This window comes from Anabrus simplex, chromosome 2 (assembly GCF_040414725.1).
Source record: "Anabrus simplex isolate iqAnaSimp1 chromosome 2, ASM4041472v1, whole genome shotgun sequence".
Lineage (NCBI taxonomy): Eukaryota > Metazoa > Arthropoda > Insecta > Orthoptera > Tettigoniidae > Anabrus > Anabrus simplex.
In genome coordinates this window covers 1200810619-1200828197 of record NC_090266.1, presented here as the reverse complement: position 1 = coordinate 1200828197, position 17579 = coordinate 1200810619, and the positions used below count along the sequence as shown (strand labels likewise).

The 17579-nt window shown below is 38.3% G+C and overlaps 1 protein-coding gene across 2 annotated transcripts in view; it reads left to right on the top strand.

Annotated features, from left to right (window-relative positions):
• Positions 1-212: 212 nt before the first annotated feature.
• Positions 213-17579, top strand: part of BBS9 (Bardet-Biedl syndrome 9) — a 281278-nt gene continuing 263911 nt past the window's right edge. For both annotated transcript variants that reach the window (XM_067142194.2, XM_067142193.2), the window contains exon 1: positions 213-755. In XM_067142194.2, the coding sequence (XP_066998295.2) occupies positions 490-755 (266 nt within the window). In that variant the 5' untranslated portion in view covers positions 213-489. The remainder of the gene's footprint in view (positions 756-17579) is intronic.

Below are 17579 nucleotides of genomic sequence, written 5' to 3'. Positions count from 1 at the left end.
TCGCGTATTATCTCTACTGTATTTGGACTGTGGTTCGGAGGACAAAAGAAGATGATCGAGAAATATGCTGCCACTGTGACCAACATCCTTGAGAGGATACTCTCTCTTTGAGTACGTTCGAAAATATCCTCAAATGCGTAGTTTCCTTGTAGTGCGTTGGCATCCCTTGATGCATTCCATTTGTCAAAATATGAACTTCTGTTTGTGTTTAGAGTCCCACTTCATGCCATTTGTTGTGTAATTGTTGGTGCTCGGAATTTCGTTATAGAAAGCGATGTGTGTGCTACATGTGCAGGATTTTTCTGTTTATGATAGTACGACGTTATGTTCGAAAATTATTCTTGTGGCCCGTGTCTTCAAGTTTGAGATGAACGACTAGAAGTGATTATGAGAAGAGCGTTTTAATCTTTGTATAGAAATGTCATTGTTGATGGTAGACGTTCTACAAATATATTCATATATTACGTGATCATACAAATTTTGGTGAAAATGTCTTTATTCAAAGCGCGGGATTTTTGGACTACTCGATGTGGAGAGAGTGAATCATTTGATCAACAGAGCATTGTTACCGCGAATATAGGTGGGAATTCTGAGAGTATAATAACTGGAAGCCTCAGCGGAGTTCTGCGAGTGTATTTTCCTTCATTCAGGAGATTAGAAGATGGAACTGAGGTTGGATATAAGCCCGCTGACCTACTGCTGGAAACTGAACTTCCGCAGCCTATTCTTCAAGTTGGTGTCGGAAAATTAGTTTCGTAAGTAAATGACAAATATTATACAGTGAAACCTCTTTTATAAATAACCGAAAATATGTCCTTTTTTACGAGTGTTTAATTGAATATGTAACTACTCATACTACAGTAGGTAGAAATTCAGTAAGGGTTACGTTACAGTATAAATGCCAACGGCCGTAGTCGTGTTGAAACACCGGATCCCGTGAGATCTCCGAAGTTAAGCAACATTGGGCGTGGTCAAGATTTGGATGGGTTGCCATGCGCTGTTGGTTGGGGGGTAAGGGAATGGAGGAGCGGAAAGGAACTGGCCACCCTACCGCACGTAAACTCCGGCTCAGGCACACCTCTGCGGAGGTTTGGGCCTGCCTTCAGGCAGAATACACCCTTACCATACGACAGTATAAATCGTAATATTCTGCAAACTGCAGGCAAGACCATATAGTGTTGGAGACGAAATCTGTACAACCATCCGTTACTCGCTGTGAAATAAACCACACGTAGATATAGGAAATTTTCCTGCCATAGCACATCTCAGAGTCACCACTCGAAAACATTTCTTTGAATGACTGCTACAGTTTGTTCTTAATGATTTGGTTCACACTTTCTTTGTATGCCTTTAAGTAACAGTTGCAATTTTCAATACAGTTTTGAATTTTAATTCTTTCACACTCAAACTCTTTCTCTGTATCACATTGAAATCTTCCTTTATCACTCTCTGTTATTACAGAGATTTGGTCTCTCGGTAAAAGAACATGCATTTTTCTCTTACGCACACTCCCCATAGCAATGCAATCACTGTTGTGTAGTAACAAGGAGAATCAGATATTCTGAGATTAATGATGTGAGGGTGTTCAGGGATGTACAATACTACGTCATTTTTTTCCCTTAGCTTTTGTCTGGAAGGGGTATATTGTTTATTTGTGACCAGTATTCCTGGTCGTTTTTCAGGGAAAGCGGTGGTCATGTTTTGGTCACTCCTCAAATCGAGAAAAAGTATACTATTATGCACGATGCTATTCCCGTAAGTCAACGTTTGTCTGTTACCTTACTTCAGCTTGCCAGTGGGAATACCTTTGAAGACCTGAAGTTTTTCATCACAGCTCTGATCAACAGCCTAATGGAATTCAAAAAGTTAAGCACTTTTTTAGCTTCAGCAATTTATTTCAATTATATATGATATGTATATTCAAATGTGCACATATTATTGAAAAGTAACAAAATAGGAGCTTGATTTGCAGATGTGGTCCTACTATGAAATCATCGTGACAGTTCGCAGGGAGAGATTGAACACTTTATGGCGTGAAAGCATGTAAGGCGTTCATTTCCACAGAATTACAGTGTAAGGTCCCCGTTTGTCCCTTGAATTATTATGTACCGGTAATATAATAATCGCCTTCTTTGCAAACAACTGTTGTTTTGGATGGATTTTTTTTTTTTTTAAGTTCGACTGCCCAAGCTGCAGCTATTTTTCGTAGTCATCTGGTTGTTGTTTAATGTGTTCGCAAGCCATTTTCACCAACTTGTCACTCAAACCTTCTATCTTGTTTTTCTTCTTAGCAGGTATTTCCTTGCTTCGAGCCTGGAAAAAAAAATGCTGGGCTGAGTGGCTCAGACGGTTGAGGCGCTGGCCTTCTGACCCCAATTTGGTAGGTTCGATCCTGGCTCAATCTGGTGGTATTTGAAGGTGCTCACGTCAGCCTCATGTCGGTAGATTTACTGTCACACAAAAGAACTCCTGCGGGACAAAATTCCGGCACCTCGGCATCTCCTAAAACCGTCAAAGTAGTTATTGGGACGTAAAAACAATAACATTATTATTAAAAATAGAAAATTCCTTTTCCCTCGAATAGTTACATTTTTTGTTGCAAGTACCAACTTCAGAAGAAAAATGGAGAGAAATTGCTTGAGAATTCAGTGATCTGTGGAATTTTCCAAACTGCTTGGGAGCAATTGGTGGAGAACATGTGGCAATAAAGAAACCCCTCAATTCAGGATCACTTACTTCAACTACAAAAAAATCTGCGGTATTGTGATGATGGCAGCTGCGAATGCGAATTATGACTTCATGGTTGATATGGGTATCAGTGGGTGAATTTCAGACGGCGGTGTATTTAGTTACACAGAGTTTGGGAGAGCTCTTTCAGATAATTCATTTGGAATCCGGGCGTCTCCGAAGACCGTTCAAGTAGTTAGTGGGACGTAAAACAAATAACATTATTATTATCATTTGGAATCCCGGAACCTTCACACTTGCTGAATAGTCAGCGACTAGTGCTTCTCATTTTGTTGGGGGATGAGGCTTTTGCACTGATAGACAATCTCATGAAATCCTACCCCCAAGTGGGATTAAATTTGGGTAAGAGAATTTTCAGTTATCAATAGTCGTGCACATTGTGTTATCGAAAATACCATTGGGATTTTGGTCAGCAGATTTGGTGTACTTCACAATCCTATAGCACTGTCTCCAGAAAAGGCTCAGAAGGTTGTCTTGGCATGTTGTTATTTACACAACATTTTACGAAAACTCCAGCCACGCGCTTACATTACTACGAATCGTGTAGATAATGAAGATTTGAAGGGCCGGCATTGCCATGAGCGAGAAATGGAGAGATGTGGTTTTCACTGCGGCAGCGCCCAAGTACCTCCAGAAATGTATCAACAAGTCCTAAGATGGTCAGACATATCTATTGTCATTTCTTAAACAATGAAGGGCAGGTTTTGTGGCAATTAAATATGATTTGAGAGAAAATTAATAACATAAGTAAAAGTGTAGAGTAAAACAAGTTCATATGATTTGAAGTAAAAGTTATTTAGCAAAATTGATAAAATTATTAGTAAATTTTTTTTATATGTACCTCATTAGGCTGTGTGAGTGAGTGCTGAACAGAGCGGGAAAATTAGACATTTTCACACAGATCTGCATCTGCAATATTTATTAATATACAGAAGAGTCTAGACCTACGGTACAAGATTACTAATCACCATGCGTATCTAAAGAGCCAAGAAAATTAAACACACTTTAATGAATTATTATACATTTCAAAGGCAAACTTTCTATTTAAACAGTTTTATAACATTGACTGGAAATAAAATTTAACAATAAACAAATTTAATTTTATATTGATCTGGTATAAACTTAGTCATATTCCACAATTCAAAACATGAATCAATACATATTTTCTATCTCTGTTTCATTGCCCCATGAAAAGTGCATCTGTCTCGTGGGTTCTCTTTCCAATTCTTGCTTAATAGACCTGTATCTGTGGTGCAGTCTAATTTAAAATACTGCTTTAAGAGAAGTTTTGTCATGCTGGCATAATGGGATTCCTCACTGAGCTCAGCAGCAGTAAATAAATGATTGTTGCTGTAAAACAACTGCTCTGCAACTGACGAGAGAACTTCAGTCTGTAACTTTCACATAAAGTTTGTTATCTTCACGACAGTGACATTTTTCTGAATACTTTTACAGCTACGTGTCAATTTCACATCAATATGAGCTGGATAAAGATACTGTATTTTATATCTTTCCAGACAATAAGTTCTTTTTTCTCTTCAGAATGCTGAGCAAACATAACCTTTGGACAGTCGTGGCATTTAATTTTCTTTTGCACCTCACGGATGACATTTCCTGTCATGTACTCAACAACATTTTTAGAGTACTTGGTGAGTGACTTGCAATTTGTAGCACAGTGTCTGGCTCCATGGCTAAATGGTTAGCGTGCTGGCCTTTGCTCACAGGGGTCCCAGGTTCAATTCGCGGAGGTGCGGGAATTTTAACCATCATTGGTTAATTTCGCTGGCACGGGGGATGGGTGTATGTGTCGTCTTCATAATTATTTCATCGTCATCACGACACGCAGGTCGCCTACGGGTGTCAAATCTGAAGACCTGCACCTGGCGAGCTGAATTTGTCCTCGGACACTCCCGGCACTAAAAGCCATATGCCATTTCACTTTTTTTTTTTCTGTAGCACAGTGATAATGATCACCAGAGGTGCTGTCTTCAGAAGGAACCATAGTACAGTTTGCTGCTGTTGATGAATCAATCTGTCCCAGTAAATACTTCCTGTATGATGATTTGAATTGCTTTGCATTTTGATTATTACTTTTTCCTCCACTATTACGTATGGATGAGAAGAGCAATTCTAAATTGTCGATAATGGAGAGTTTAATATCAAAGTACATCAGAGAGATATGTGATGATAAAAATTGGTTCATGAGGAGCCAGTATGGATTTAGAAAGAAATTTTCTTGTGAGGCACAACTGGTGGGATTTCAGCAGGACATATCAGATCAATTGGATTCAGGAGGCCAGTTAGATTGCATAGCCATAGATCTTTCCAGAGCTTTTGATAGAGTGGAACATGGAATATTATTTAAAAAATGGGAGGGAATAGGATTGGACGTAAGGGTTACACGTTGAATAAAATCATTTCTAAATTCAAGGGTTCAGAAAGTCAATGTAGGAAATAATGTATCGCAGGAAAAGAAAGTTAAGAAGGGAATTGCACAGGGTAGTATAATTGGTCCGTTGCTTTTCTTAATATATGTAAATAATTTAGGGAATAATATAACATAAAAAATAAGATTGTTTGCAGATGACATAATTGTTTATAGGGAAATAAACAACATTGAGGATTGTTCAGAATTACAAAAGGACCTTGAAAGTATCCAACAATGGGTTGAAGAAAATAATATGAAGGTTAATGGAGGCAAATCAACTGTTACAACTTTTACAAACAGGAGCTTTAAAACTGAATTTGAATATACTTTGGATGAGGTGGTTATCCCAAAAGATGGCAAGTGCAAATACTTAGGTGTGAGATTTGAAAGTAATTTGCACTGGAAGGGTCATATTGATGACATTGTTGGGAAAGCATACAGATCGTTACATGTCATAATGAGGCTACTTAAAGGATGCAACAAAGAATTAAAAGAAAAAAGTTACTTGAGTATGGTTCGTCCATTATTGGAATATGCAAACAGTGTTTGGGATCCTCACCAAGAATACCTAATAAAAGAAATAGATAGTGTGCAGAGGAAAGCAGCAAGATTTGTAACAGGGGATTTCAGGAGAAAGAGTAGTGTATCAGAAATGTTAAAGGAACTTGGGTGGGAGACTTTAAGTAAGAGAAGGGAGAAAACTAGACTTATAGGATATATAGAGCCTATACAGGAGAAGAAGCATGGGGAGATATCCGTGAGAGGCTTCAGTTGGAAAATAATTATATCGGCAGGACTGATCACAAATATAAAATTAGAAGGAATTTTAGCAGAAGCGATTGGGGTAAATTTTCGTTCATTGGGAAGGGTGTGAAGGAGTGGAACAGTTTACCAGGGGTAGTGTTTGATCCTTTCCCAAAATCTGTACAGATATTCAAGAAGAGAATAAACAGCAACAGAGAAAATAAATGAAGTGTTAGAGGGCATTCGACCAGTGCAGGTTATTGTAAATAAAAAAATGTGTGTGAATAAATTAATTCCATCCCCTGGTTTAAGGAGTTTGGACAGCCAAAGTAGGTGACTGCCTGTAGGGGTGAAGTACAGTGGGGGCTTCGAGGGCCCTGGGACCGCTACAGTAGCTGTGAACGCCCTTCAGGAACTCTGAAAAGTGGTGGCAAAAGGGGCTCTGGTTAAGACGCAGCAGGTCGTTATGCTACTTAGGTTCCAGAATGGGTAGAAAAATAAATAAATAAATGCAATGTAAATTTTAATCTTATACCAGTTGTATAGTATCATTTGAAGTAATTCCAAATACTGTATATCAGTTGACTATATTTGTAAGTAGTACAGGAGATATTATAAGTAGAATTTTTTAAACAGTATAAATTTATTAAGGATGAGCTGTGTGTTTAATAGAAAAAATTGTTAGTGTAAATTGTATGTTATTGTATTATAGGAAAATTTTCTTCTCTTGTTAATTTAATATTTAGTGCTTGACAATAATTGATTTTAGTGTACCATTTGCCACCGAGGTAGACACCTCATTTGCAAATAAAGAGATTTTGATTTTTTGATTTGATAATGCCTTGGGTAGCAAATATCTCCTGTCATTAACGAAACACTCGACCCCATAGAGAAACAGGACAAGTTTGGACACACACATATAGTGCTCTTCAAAATATTCTGAACAGAAGTACTTTGCTGCTTGGGATACCACTTGTTTCTCTTTATATTATTCACCGACTGCCTAGTCAGTTATTCGTCTTTTTGTGAGAACCTGTGACGAGAATTTTTGCTCCAAAGTGGCGAAAATTAAGATCTTTTAATATATGTAGCCTTCTTATAATAGAAAAGAAATGAAGTTACCTGAAATAAGATTAACTGTTTGTTTTGCTTGAACAAAAGCATGCAGGACAGAATGCAGGCATATTCACCCTTCAACAAATAAAGCTAAACTATAAATCATTTCTATCAATGATGAACTTGACACACATGCGAGATTACTCAGACAGCTCTTGTTGTTAGCTGGTAAATTTATATCATGTCTGCTGTAGTGCTGCTTGTCTCCGATTGGAGCGCTAATCGACCTGCTATAACCACTCCTGTATATTATATTCCTAGTCTCCCATCTCAACTGAGTCCTCAAATTTGTCCATTGTGCATGTGTCACAGCAAGTTTAATAACAGTAGGCCTAACACAAACAATTTTATGAAGTTGGTGTTTCTTGACATAGAAGAAACTTCATTTCTTCAAAGTACCACAGTGAAGGTTCAATATCCTCTGCACATGCACCACTCTTTTCTGCATCACGAAGCCGCTTCACATCCTTCTGGAAGTTTGTACGCAGAGAATTGATTTTTTAAATAACTTTTTGCTTGTCGGCATTCGGGTATTTTTTTTTGCGATATTTCTCAATAATCCCCTCGTATTGTACACATTTTAAAATGCAATTACTGTAATCTTTGCTCTTTATGTCCCATAGAGCTGGAAGTCCATGGTACACTTTGATAAACTCCAAAATAAACTTTTTCTCCTCCATTTTGCCTGCCATCATGACACATTCTCCCCCACTTGTTGATACCAACCGACAGGATATTGCACAATATCAGTAACCACTGATCTGAATTTAGGGCTGTCACCCAGGTGGCAGATTCCCTGTCAGTTGTTTACCTAGTCTTTTCTTAAATAATTTCAAAGAAGTTGGAAACTGAACATCTCACTTGGTAAATTATTCTAATCCCTAACTCCTCTTACTATAAATGAATATTGTTGCTGAAACTCTAAGTCCTTGTAACCCCAGCTAGCACTGAAATGGGGGTTTGAAAATAATGAATAAAAAAACACTGATCCTCATACGTGTAAGGAACCTTGTCATGCAATAAATATAGATTTTTGTACTAATGGCAAAAACAAAAAAGCACAAATATTGTAAAGCTCATGTTTCTCTTATCATGAATTCTTGTAAATCAGACAGACAAGTTTTGATATTACTTTACAAATAAAAAAGTCTTATATTATCCTCCTTTTCAATACAAAAAAGGAGGGTAATATAAGACTTTTTTACTTATATGGTGATAACCGTCAGTACATAATGAGATTTATAACATGCAAAGTTTTGATATTCTCATGCATTTATACAAAACCTCATAATTTCATGACTTGGACATGAAGATAGTCAAAACTTCGTATCTCCAAATGATCAGAAAATTAATTACTATCGATACCTCGTATATATATTTTCTGTTACATCATTTTCAGTTTCAATTATTTGCATCATTGAAGAGTTCTCTGTTTGCATTAACATGGCATTTGTTAATAATTTTTCTTTTTTCTGTTGAAAAGTTACATTCTAACAATATTTTCGACCTTCTTGAAAACTTTATATTACTGGAAATACGAGGGTTTGGAGTAACAGAGATAACAAACTTATGTGACCCAATTTGTCCTCCTGAATTACAAATTCAGTTTCATATTGGGATCATTCCTACTATTTTGTTTTACAAGTTGCTTTACGTTGCACCGACACAGATAGGTGTTATGACGATGATGGGACAGGAAAGGGCTGGGAGTGGAAAGGAAGTTGCCGTGGTCTTAACTAAGGTGCAGCCCCAGCATTTGCCTGGTGTAAAAATGGGAAACCACAGAAAACCATCTTCAGGGCTGTCAACAGTGAAGTACGAACCCACTATCTCCTGAATACAGGATAATGACCGCACTTAAGCGACTGCAGTTACCGAGCTCGGTTTACCTACTTTTAAAAAAGACACTCAAAATTATATGTCTACTGATGTAATTCCGTGCCATCTCTCCATTGACAGCTCAGAACATACTGCTTAGTCAAGCAACTCGTCTCTTTAGGTTTGTTCCAACAAGAACGGGAACAGTTTGAAAACTGGCTGATGCATGCGCAGTACGGAAAGAGCGTTCCAACGAACTTCAAACTCAAACGCGGACTCGGAGTCGGTTGTTCCAACAGACTATGGACCGTGCATAAACCAGTTTGCGGACTGGCAAAGCAGTTCGTGCTCCAGAACAAGTACTGTTTGTCAGAGACATGCGCAGTACACCAAAATAAATGTGAGTTGTGCATTGTGGTCCATAGCTGTCACTTGAAGCGTGAACAGCTGATCGGTATCATCTGGCGCGAGCAGACGACATGTTACACGTACAATTGTACGGCATTGTTATACAATTATACAGTTAAAGTTAAAAAGTTATACAGTTAAAAAGTCATATTTGACTACACACTGATAAAGTAAGAGGCACGAGATAAAAACGAGAATGATGCATGACGATTTTGAGGGCGGTTCCTTGAGCCACTAGCTCACTGGGACATTCTATAACCAATAAATAAATAAAATAAATTCTGATGATGACCTTATGAACTCGGACTCCAGTGAAGATGATCTAGGCATATATTACAATATCCCAGAAGCGAAAAATGAAGACTATTTAGGCAAGTTATTATATTTTTTTTTACTTGTTTGCAATTTTGTTTCAGTTATATTTATTTTCACTACATGTAAAAGTAACTCATAATTTAGTAACCAAAATGCTCTTTCCCTCTCGCTCTCCGCTTATAGAAGAAACAGTACTTCGCTATGACAATGAAACGTTTAAGGAGCATTTTTGCGTCAATAGGGAGATAATGGAAAATATTGCAGAACAGTATGAAGGAAGTGACCAGTACAAACATCAGTCTGGCCAATATGGAAAACTTTCTGCACTGAGTCAGGTTTGTCTGCAGCTGCTGCAATAATAATAATAATAATAATAATAATAATAATAATAATAATAATAATCTTTAATTGTTGCTTTTCCAATAAAGGTTCAAATTTTCCTGTGGTTTATTGGGCATCCGACTGCAAGTTTCCGGGATGTTGCAGATCGGTTTGACATTCCTTTGAGCTCTCTACGTAGAATTGTCAAATGATTGACTGTCTTCATTAGCAACTTATCTCCACAAGTGATCACTTGGTCTACAGAATTTTTTTGCTAGTTGCTTTACATCGCACCGACACAGATAGGTCTTATGGCGACGATGGGACAGGGAAGGGCTAGGAGTGTGAAGGAAGCGGCCGTGGCCTTAATTAATGTACAGCCCCAGCATTTTCCTGGTGTGAAAATGGGAAACCACAGAAAACAATTTTCAGGGCTGCCGACAGTGGGGTTTGAACCTACTATATCGAGCTCGATAGTTGCAGTCGCTTAAGTGCGGCCAGTATCCAGTAATCAGGAGATAGTAGGTTCGAACCCCACTGTCGGCAGCCCTGAAAATGGTTTTCCGTGGTTTCCCATTTTCACACCAGGCAAATGCAGGGGCTGAACCTTAATTAAGGCCACGGCCGTTTCCTTCCAATTCCTAGGCCTTTCCTATTCCATCATCGCCGTAAGACATATCTGTGTCAGTGCGACGTAAAGCAAATAGCCTAGCGAACCTACTATCTCCCAAATACTGGATACTGGCCGCGCTTAAGCGACTGCTGGATTTCCAGGTGCCATTGTTGCCATAGGTGGCTGTCATATTGAAACTGATAAGCCTGCAAATGATCCCGACTCTTACATAAATAGAAAAGGACACTATCCATACAGGTATATTTTATTTATCAACATATGTCTTAATGAATTAATGAATGCAAGCTGTTTGTGACCACAGACGAAAAATTTTGGATGTGTTTCTGAGTATTTTTTTAAATGCTATTTGCTCGGGGTGTCAACCCATGTGGATCTTTTGCCCCTACTGGCACCATATTGTATGAACCTGCGTGTGATTGAAATGGCGGTAGTGTGGAATGTTGTGTGTGAGGAAAGGAAGATTAAGAACGATACAAAGGACATCATTACAATGTTAAAAATCCTCACCCAGCCGGGAATCAAACTCGTGGCCGCCGGGTGACAGGCGGACGCGTTGTCCCCCACACCGTGGGGCCGGACTAGCAGAGTACTTAGAAGTTCACCTCTTGGCAATAATTTAGAAGAAACAAATGTGATTAGTATTTTCTTTTAGGTGACAGTGGCTATCCTCTGAATAGAACAGTCTACATCATCAGTTTTACACGCTGCCAGTACCGGTACTCGTGATAGAATTATAAATTCACGTAATTCTGGAATAATTTAATTATTATTTTAGAAACATGTCCATTAATCTATAATTTTATTAGTTGAGTCATTTTATTGCCAATTACCTTCCACTGAGTAGGCCTAACAAGTTGTTTGGCAGAGAAGAACAAGAAAAGCTGTTTGTTTATCCTCAAACAGGAATCTCCCACGTGATTGTGAACGCATGCGCATTGTAGTTTTTCTTGACCGTTCATGAACCATTCCAACAGACTGTTGTTTAGCGACGGTTCCCAACGAGTACATAGCTCGCGCATGCGCTTACATCAATTCATGAATCGATACCAAACCGTACGCAAACTGCTTGTTGGAACAAACCTTTTATTCCAAGTTTTACCAATTCTTGAATCAAGCAATCCTGGTGAGAGTTCCATACACTGAAACCATACTTTAATTGTGGTCTTACCAGTGACTTATATGCTCTCTGCTTTACGTCCTTACTACAAATCCTAAATACCAACATAACCATATGTAGAAATCCCTAACCGTTATTTACAATCCCATGTATGTGATTATACCAATAATCGTTCCTAATACAGGATGTGTACAAAGCCTATATACCCCTATATTAACTTAAACATAACTGACATGATATAAAAGTATATATACTCATTATACTCATTATTTATTTATGATTAATCCTGGTATCTCCAACTCTGACGCACGTATCCGTATGGATCGGATCAGAGATTGTTCGATAGATTTTTCTACATCAGCACTAAGTTAAAGTCTGGTGGATGGTCTTCCACTTTTAAGCACGTCGTGAACACTGAACGTTAAAAAGGTTTTCTTTTCCCACACCAACATCGTCTTCTTTGTCAGTGCTGCTTTCACAAACCATGCAACGAAATCGTCCCTCACACATTTAATTGATTTGCCACTAATTTTACACTCATGAATCCACACAGCGGCCAGCAAATGTTCCTGTCGTATAATCACTTGTATCAGCCATTTTTCAATATCTTGGCACCAAATCCTGTCAACAATCAAAGTCAAAAACAATGGATATCTGACGATAGAAATAAATAAAAAAATGAGTAGAGGTATGCGAACTTTGTGCGCACCCTGTCTTTACACCTAGGTATTTACTGTGATCCCCTTGAGGTAATTTCCTGCCATCAACACAATGTATATAATACAGGGAAACAATCTGACTTTCACCCCGTTTATAATTATTGTCTGCTGTCCATCTCACAACACTGTCCAGGCCTTCTTGCAGTCATTCACAATCCTTTAACTTATTTATTACTCTATACAGTATCACATTATCCACAAAAAGCCTTATCCCTAATTCCAGTTCTTTAATTATACTGTATCATTTATATCTGTCTATTAGGTTACCAGCCCAGAAGCTGGTTTTATTCTCAAATAGCACAACCAAAGGTAACATAGTTATAGGGAAACTGCAAAAGCTAATGGTGATGCCATAATAAGGCATACTCACACTCTTGATTGAGTAAGCAGTATGAGTGGATGTCCTGAGTTAGTGCTGAGATATGGGGATTACGTTGGAGCTTTATCGAGTGAGGGTTGAAAGTTACCATTACAGAAGGAAGAAGGAATCAGAATTGTGTATGAGGATGAATGGAGAGAAAATAGGGAAGACGGCAGGGTTGCTGGTGGCGGTGGTAGCGCTGCTTATAATAGGGGGTGTGGAAATAAACCCAGGGCGTGCTCCAGTTGGTGCCCTAGGGTGGGAAGAGACTGAGGTGTTAAAAGACATGGTGAGGGAGGCGTGTCAGATAGACCAATTAAAGGAAATGATAAGATATCATTCCAAGGAGCTAAAGGACTTGAGGCAGTGCGTTAAGAATGAGGTGGAAGAGGTGAGAGAAAAAGTAGAGAGTAACGAGGGGGAGATGGAAAAAAATGCGAAAGAAAATTCAGTTGCTGGAGTGGGGTGGTGGCAAAACTGAAGAGAGAAGTAGCAGATGGAAACCAGGAATGAAGGAAGAAAGAATATTTTTATATATGGATAGAAAAAGATGCGAAAGAAAATATGGTGACACTAGTTTATAAGGCGGTTGAGATGATACAGAACAGAAAGAAGATAAACTTTAGTAAGGTGGATATTGATGAGTTCAAGAGAGTGGGAGGAGTGAAAGGGAAAGGTGGCTGGCCAATTAAGCTTACATTAATATCTGCCCTGAAGGCAGACATTATTCTAAGGAATGCAGGGAACCTAAAGGAAGAGAAGATATAGATGAATCGGGATAGAGGCAGTGAAGGGAGCAGAGATTTTAAGGTGATAAGAAGACATATGTGGAAAGTGCGGCAACAAGGGCTGAGAGCGTTCATTAGCCAACAGTTGGTGGTGGGGAACGCGAGATAGTCAAGGGAATGGTAGGCTGATACATTGCAGGTAATGGACAAAAACTATCTACAGGCTGTTATGCAAACGGGAGCGGGAGGTGTCAGAAGAGAAAAGGAGGGTTCGGCTGGTGATGACGAGATAATGTCTGATGGTGAAGAGAGGAGTAAAGTCCATTGTGAAGAGAGTAGAGTCAGAAGAAAAGACCGCAGGTGAGAAGAGGAGCCCGATCAACGTGCGGAGAGAGGTGGGGGCAGCAGTGCGACACTGGCAAGTGCTGTGGTGGTGGGAGAGGAGAGAGGTAATGAGTAGGGTTAGAAGTGTAAGTCTAAAGGATCTGTGGGGGAAGAAAAACAAAGGGTAGGGGGGTGGGGGGGAGTCAAAGTATTTGCTAAGATTTCCAAAAAGGTAGAGAGCAGTGAGGAAAGAGAAAATCTAGAAGCAAAACCAATAATAGAGTGGATGAAATAGAAATGTTTGAGAAAGAGGGGTCGAAAGAGAGTTGCAATAACTATGGTTATTATTATTCTAAGGAATAGACACAGATAGGTCTTATGGCGACGATGGGACAGGGAAGGGTTAGGAATGGGAAGGAATCAGCCGTGGCCTTAATTAAGGTACAGCCCCAGCATTTGCCTGGTGTGAAAATGGGAAACCACGGAAAACCATCTTCAGGGCTGCCGACAGTGGGGTTCGAACCTACTACCTCCTGAATACTGGATACTGGCCGCACTTAAGCGACTGTAGCTATCGAGCTTGGTGATTTGGTAATTAGTTTGGAACAGTTTAAAGACATGAGAATTGGTATATGGAATCTCCTGTGAAAATAAACAAAAAGAATTGAAAAGTGGGTAAATTCTTACAATGAGTATACCTGCAGTATATCCCAAAGACTTATTATGTTACAGACGAGAAAATTGTTATTTAGAATATCCTTTAAAAATAAAGAAACACGTATTTTTGTTTTCAGGTAATCCAGTTAAGGGGAAAGGGGGAGGGGGATTGATCAGAAGTGAAGAAAGAATTGAAAATTAAAGATGTTACAGGCATGACAATTGGTATCTGGAATTTCGTTTTAAAATAAAGGAATGCGTATTTTTGTTTTCAGAAAGCCGACAATGAGGGAGGGGGTAAAAAGTAGTGATGTAGTTGAATTCCTTTTATGAGCATACATATATCTCAAAAACTGAATATGTTGCAAACGTGAAACTTGGTACTTGGAATCTTCTTTAAAAATAAAGAAACATGTATTCTTTGTTTTTGGAAAATCCACTTAAGGTGTGAAAATAATTGAAAAAGTGGGCGAAGTTTCAAAATGAGTAGATCTACAGTATATCTCATATACTTAACATATTACAGATGTGAATCTTCTTTAAAAATAAACAAAATTTTTTTTGCGTTTTTTGAAAACTGACTTGAGGTGGGGGGGGGGGGGAGGTGAAAATTAGAGGAGGTGGAGTTGAATTCTGTTTATGAGAAAACTTAATCTCAAAAACTGAAGATGTTATAGACATGAAAATTGGTATATGGAATCTCCTTTAAAAATGAAGAAACACCTATTTTTGTTTTTGCTTTTGAAAAGTCCACTTAAGGGAGTGGAGGTGGAAATAAGTGAAGAAAGAGGTGAATTTTTTTATGGGGATATCTCAAAAGCTGAAAATGTTACAGACATGAAAATTGGTTTCTGAAATCTCCTTAAAAAATGAAGTAACAGGTATTTTTTGATTTTGGAGAAAATTTACTTAGATGGGGCAGGGGGACTGATCAAGGGGTTGAATTGTTTCTATGGGGATACCCATGTCTCAAAAACTGAAGATGTTATAGGCGTTGAAATTTGTATTTGGAATCTCCTTCAAAAATTAAAAAAAACACTTTTTTGTTTTGGACTTGAGAGTAGACTTTCTCACATGTACATCTGTGTTGCATGTTCCAGAATTAGCTCTGCCAGTAGCCTGGTCATCTTAGCCCCAAAAGGCAATACCACGAACGTGGTTTATAAAGAGGTTCTGGGGTAAATGAAACTGAATTTCATGGTGAGTTTTTATACTTAGGGCTTTTCAGATAATGCCTCATGCAGTACCAGGGAACGATTACTTCCATGAAATTACGTAATCCACACAAGTGAAGTCATGGGTAACAGCTAGTCTACCATACTGTCACAGCCATAGATGAGTCTGGTTCTTCAAGGGAAGCTACACTGTGCTCTGGCCTATGCCATTTATATACCGGTATGTATAAGAAAACATAAAGGTTCAACAATACTGCCTTGAGGGACAACTCTCTTAATCATTACAGGATGAGATAATGCTTTACTTGTTCTAATTCTCATTATCATGGCACAGTATATTCTGAATTTTGCAGTATATTTCAAACTTTTCTATTTCATACAATATATTGCACAACCCTTCATTATTAAATACACATTATCAGTTACATTCACAAACTCCGATATTGCCCAGTAATATTGCATGTCTATGGGCCGTTCAGTGTTGACTGAATTTTAGTTAAAAGTTGTTGCTTGACAGCCAGGCATTATTGGAATCATGCCTACGTCTGGAAAGGAGAAGTAGTTCTAATGTAAGGTCCAAATTATGAAAATTCAATCCAGTAGTAACATGGGAATAAAAAGATGTGTAAATTGGGCACTTGTATGAATATTTATAGAATATTACATTGTACTTCAACTTGCTGAGTTCATTGTAGCCTATTTTCGTATAAAAGGAGTTTATAAATTAATCTGTGCTCTGTTAGGAAGGAGATCGAGGTCAGTAGCAGGAAGGTAAACCATGAAACAGTAACACAAACAATTTTAAGAAGTTCATTACTTTCCAAATTATGTAAGGTGTTGAAACTGCCCACTTTCATTCACACATTTTTGGCACCTCGTTTCGAAATTATCATTCTCAATAGTTCAGGTTGAAGAATCCTGGCAGTTTCCTGACAAATATTTTGTTTCAGTTCTTGCATGGTGTGCATGTTCACCTTGTACACAGCCTTTTTCTTTTAATACCCCAGAGATAATAATTGCAGGTGGATAAATCGTGGGACTGAGGGGGCCACAAGTCCCTACTGATAACTCTGTTCTGTGGAAACAATTTACAAATTTCTCTCATGGAATTTTTCACAGTATAATCAATGGCAAAGTCCTGTTGAAACAATGCAAAATCATTCTCCCTGTTGGCTAATTCTCTGAAAGAAAAGGGGGTTAGTATGCTAATCGCATAAATAACAGAATCAACTGTATTCTCAAAAAACAATTGGTCATATGATTCTCTCACCATAAACCGATTTTTGCATCATAGAAGGGCACTTCATGTATGAAGTTAGGTTTAACAGCACTCCAGTAACAATTGTTTTGTATATACACATAACCATGCAGGTGGAACCGGGGGCTCGTCCGAGAAGAATATTATGTGGATCTGTTTGTCCATTGTACATGTTTTCCACACTCCCCTCACAAAACGTGTGGCTACGTACAGGATCACTTAGTTGAAAAGTGTGTGTCAAAGCAGGTTTAATGATTTAGTAGCCTTTTACACAGATGCACATGAAATTTCCATTTGTGCAAGACAACAAAATGATTTTTTAGGAGAATTTTCCAAACACTGAATGATGTAATCTAATTTTTCTTCAGAGAGGTCTCTACACTGCAATTTTGGTTTCTTAGGCAGGATACTTCCAGTTTCCTGAAATTTATTATAAAGGTTATGGGCTGTTTTACGACTTGGAATATCTACTCCTGGGAATTTTTCTTGAAACAGTTTTTGGACTTCACGAGCTGACTGAGTTAATATAAATGAATTGTATAAAAACACATGAGCCATAATATCCAGTCGGACTAATTACAGAATGAAGAAAAGAGGAAACGCATGCATGTGTTGGTAACTGCTCACTTAAGAAGTGATGGATGATATGAACAATTGAAAGACACTGTTACATGGACTCGAAGAAAGACAGGAATATTGAAAATGTAC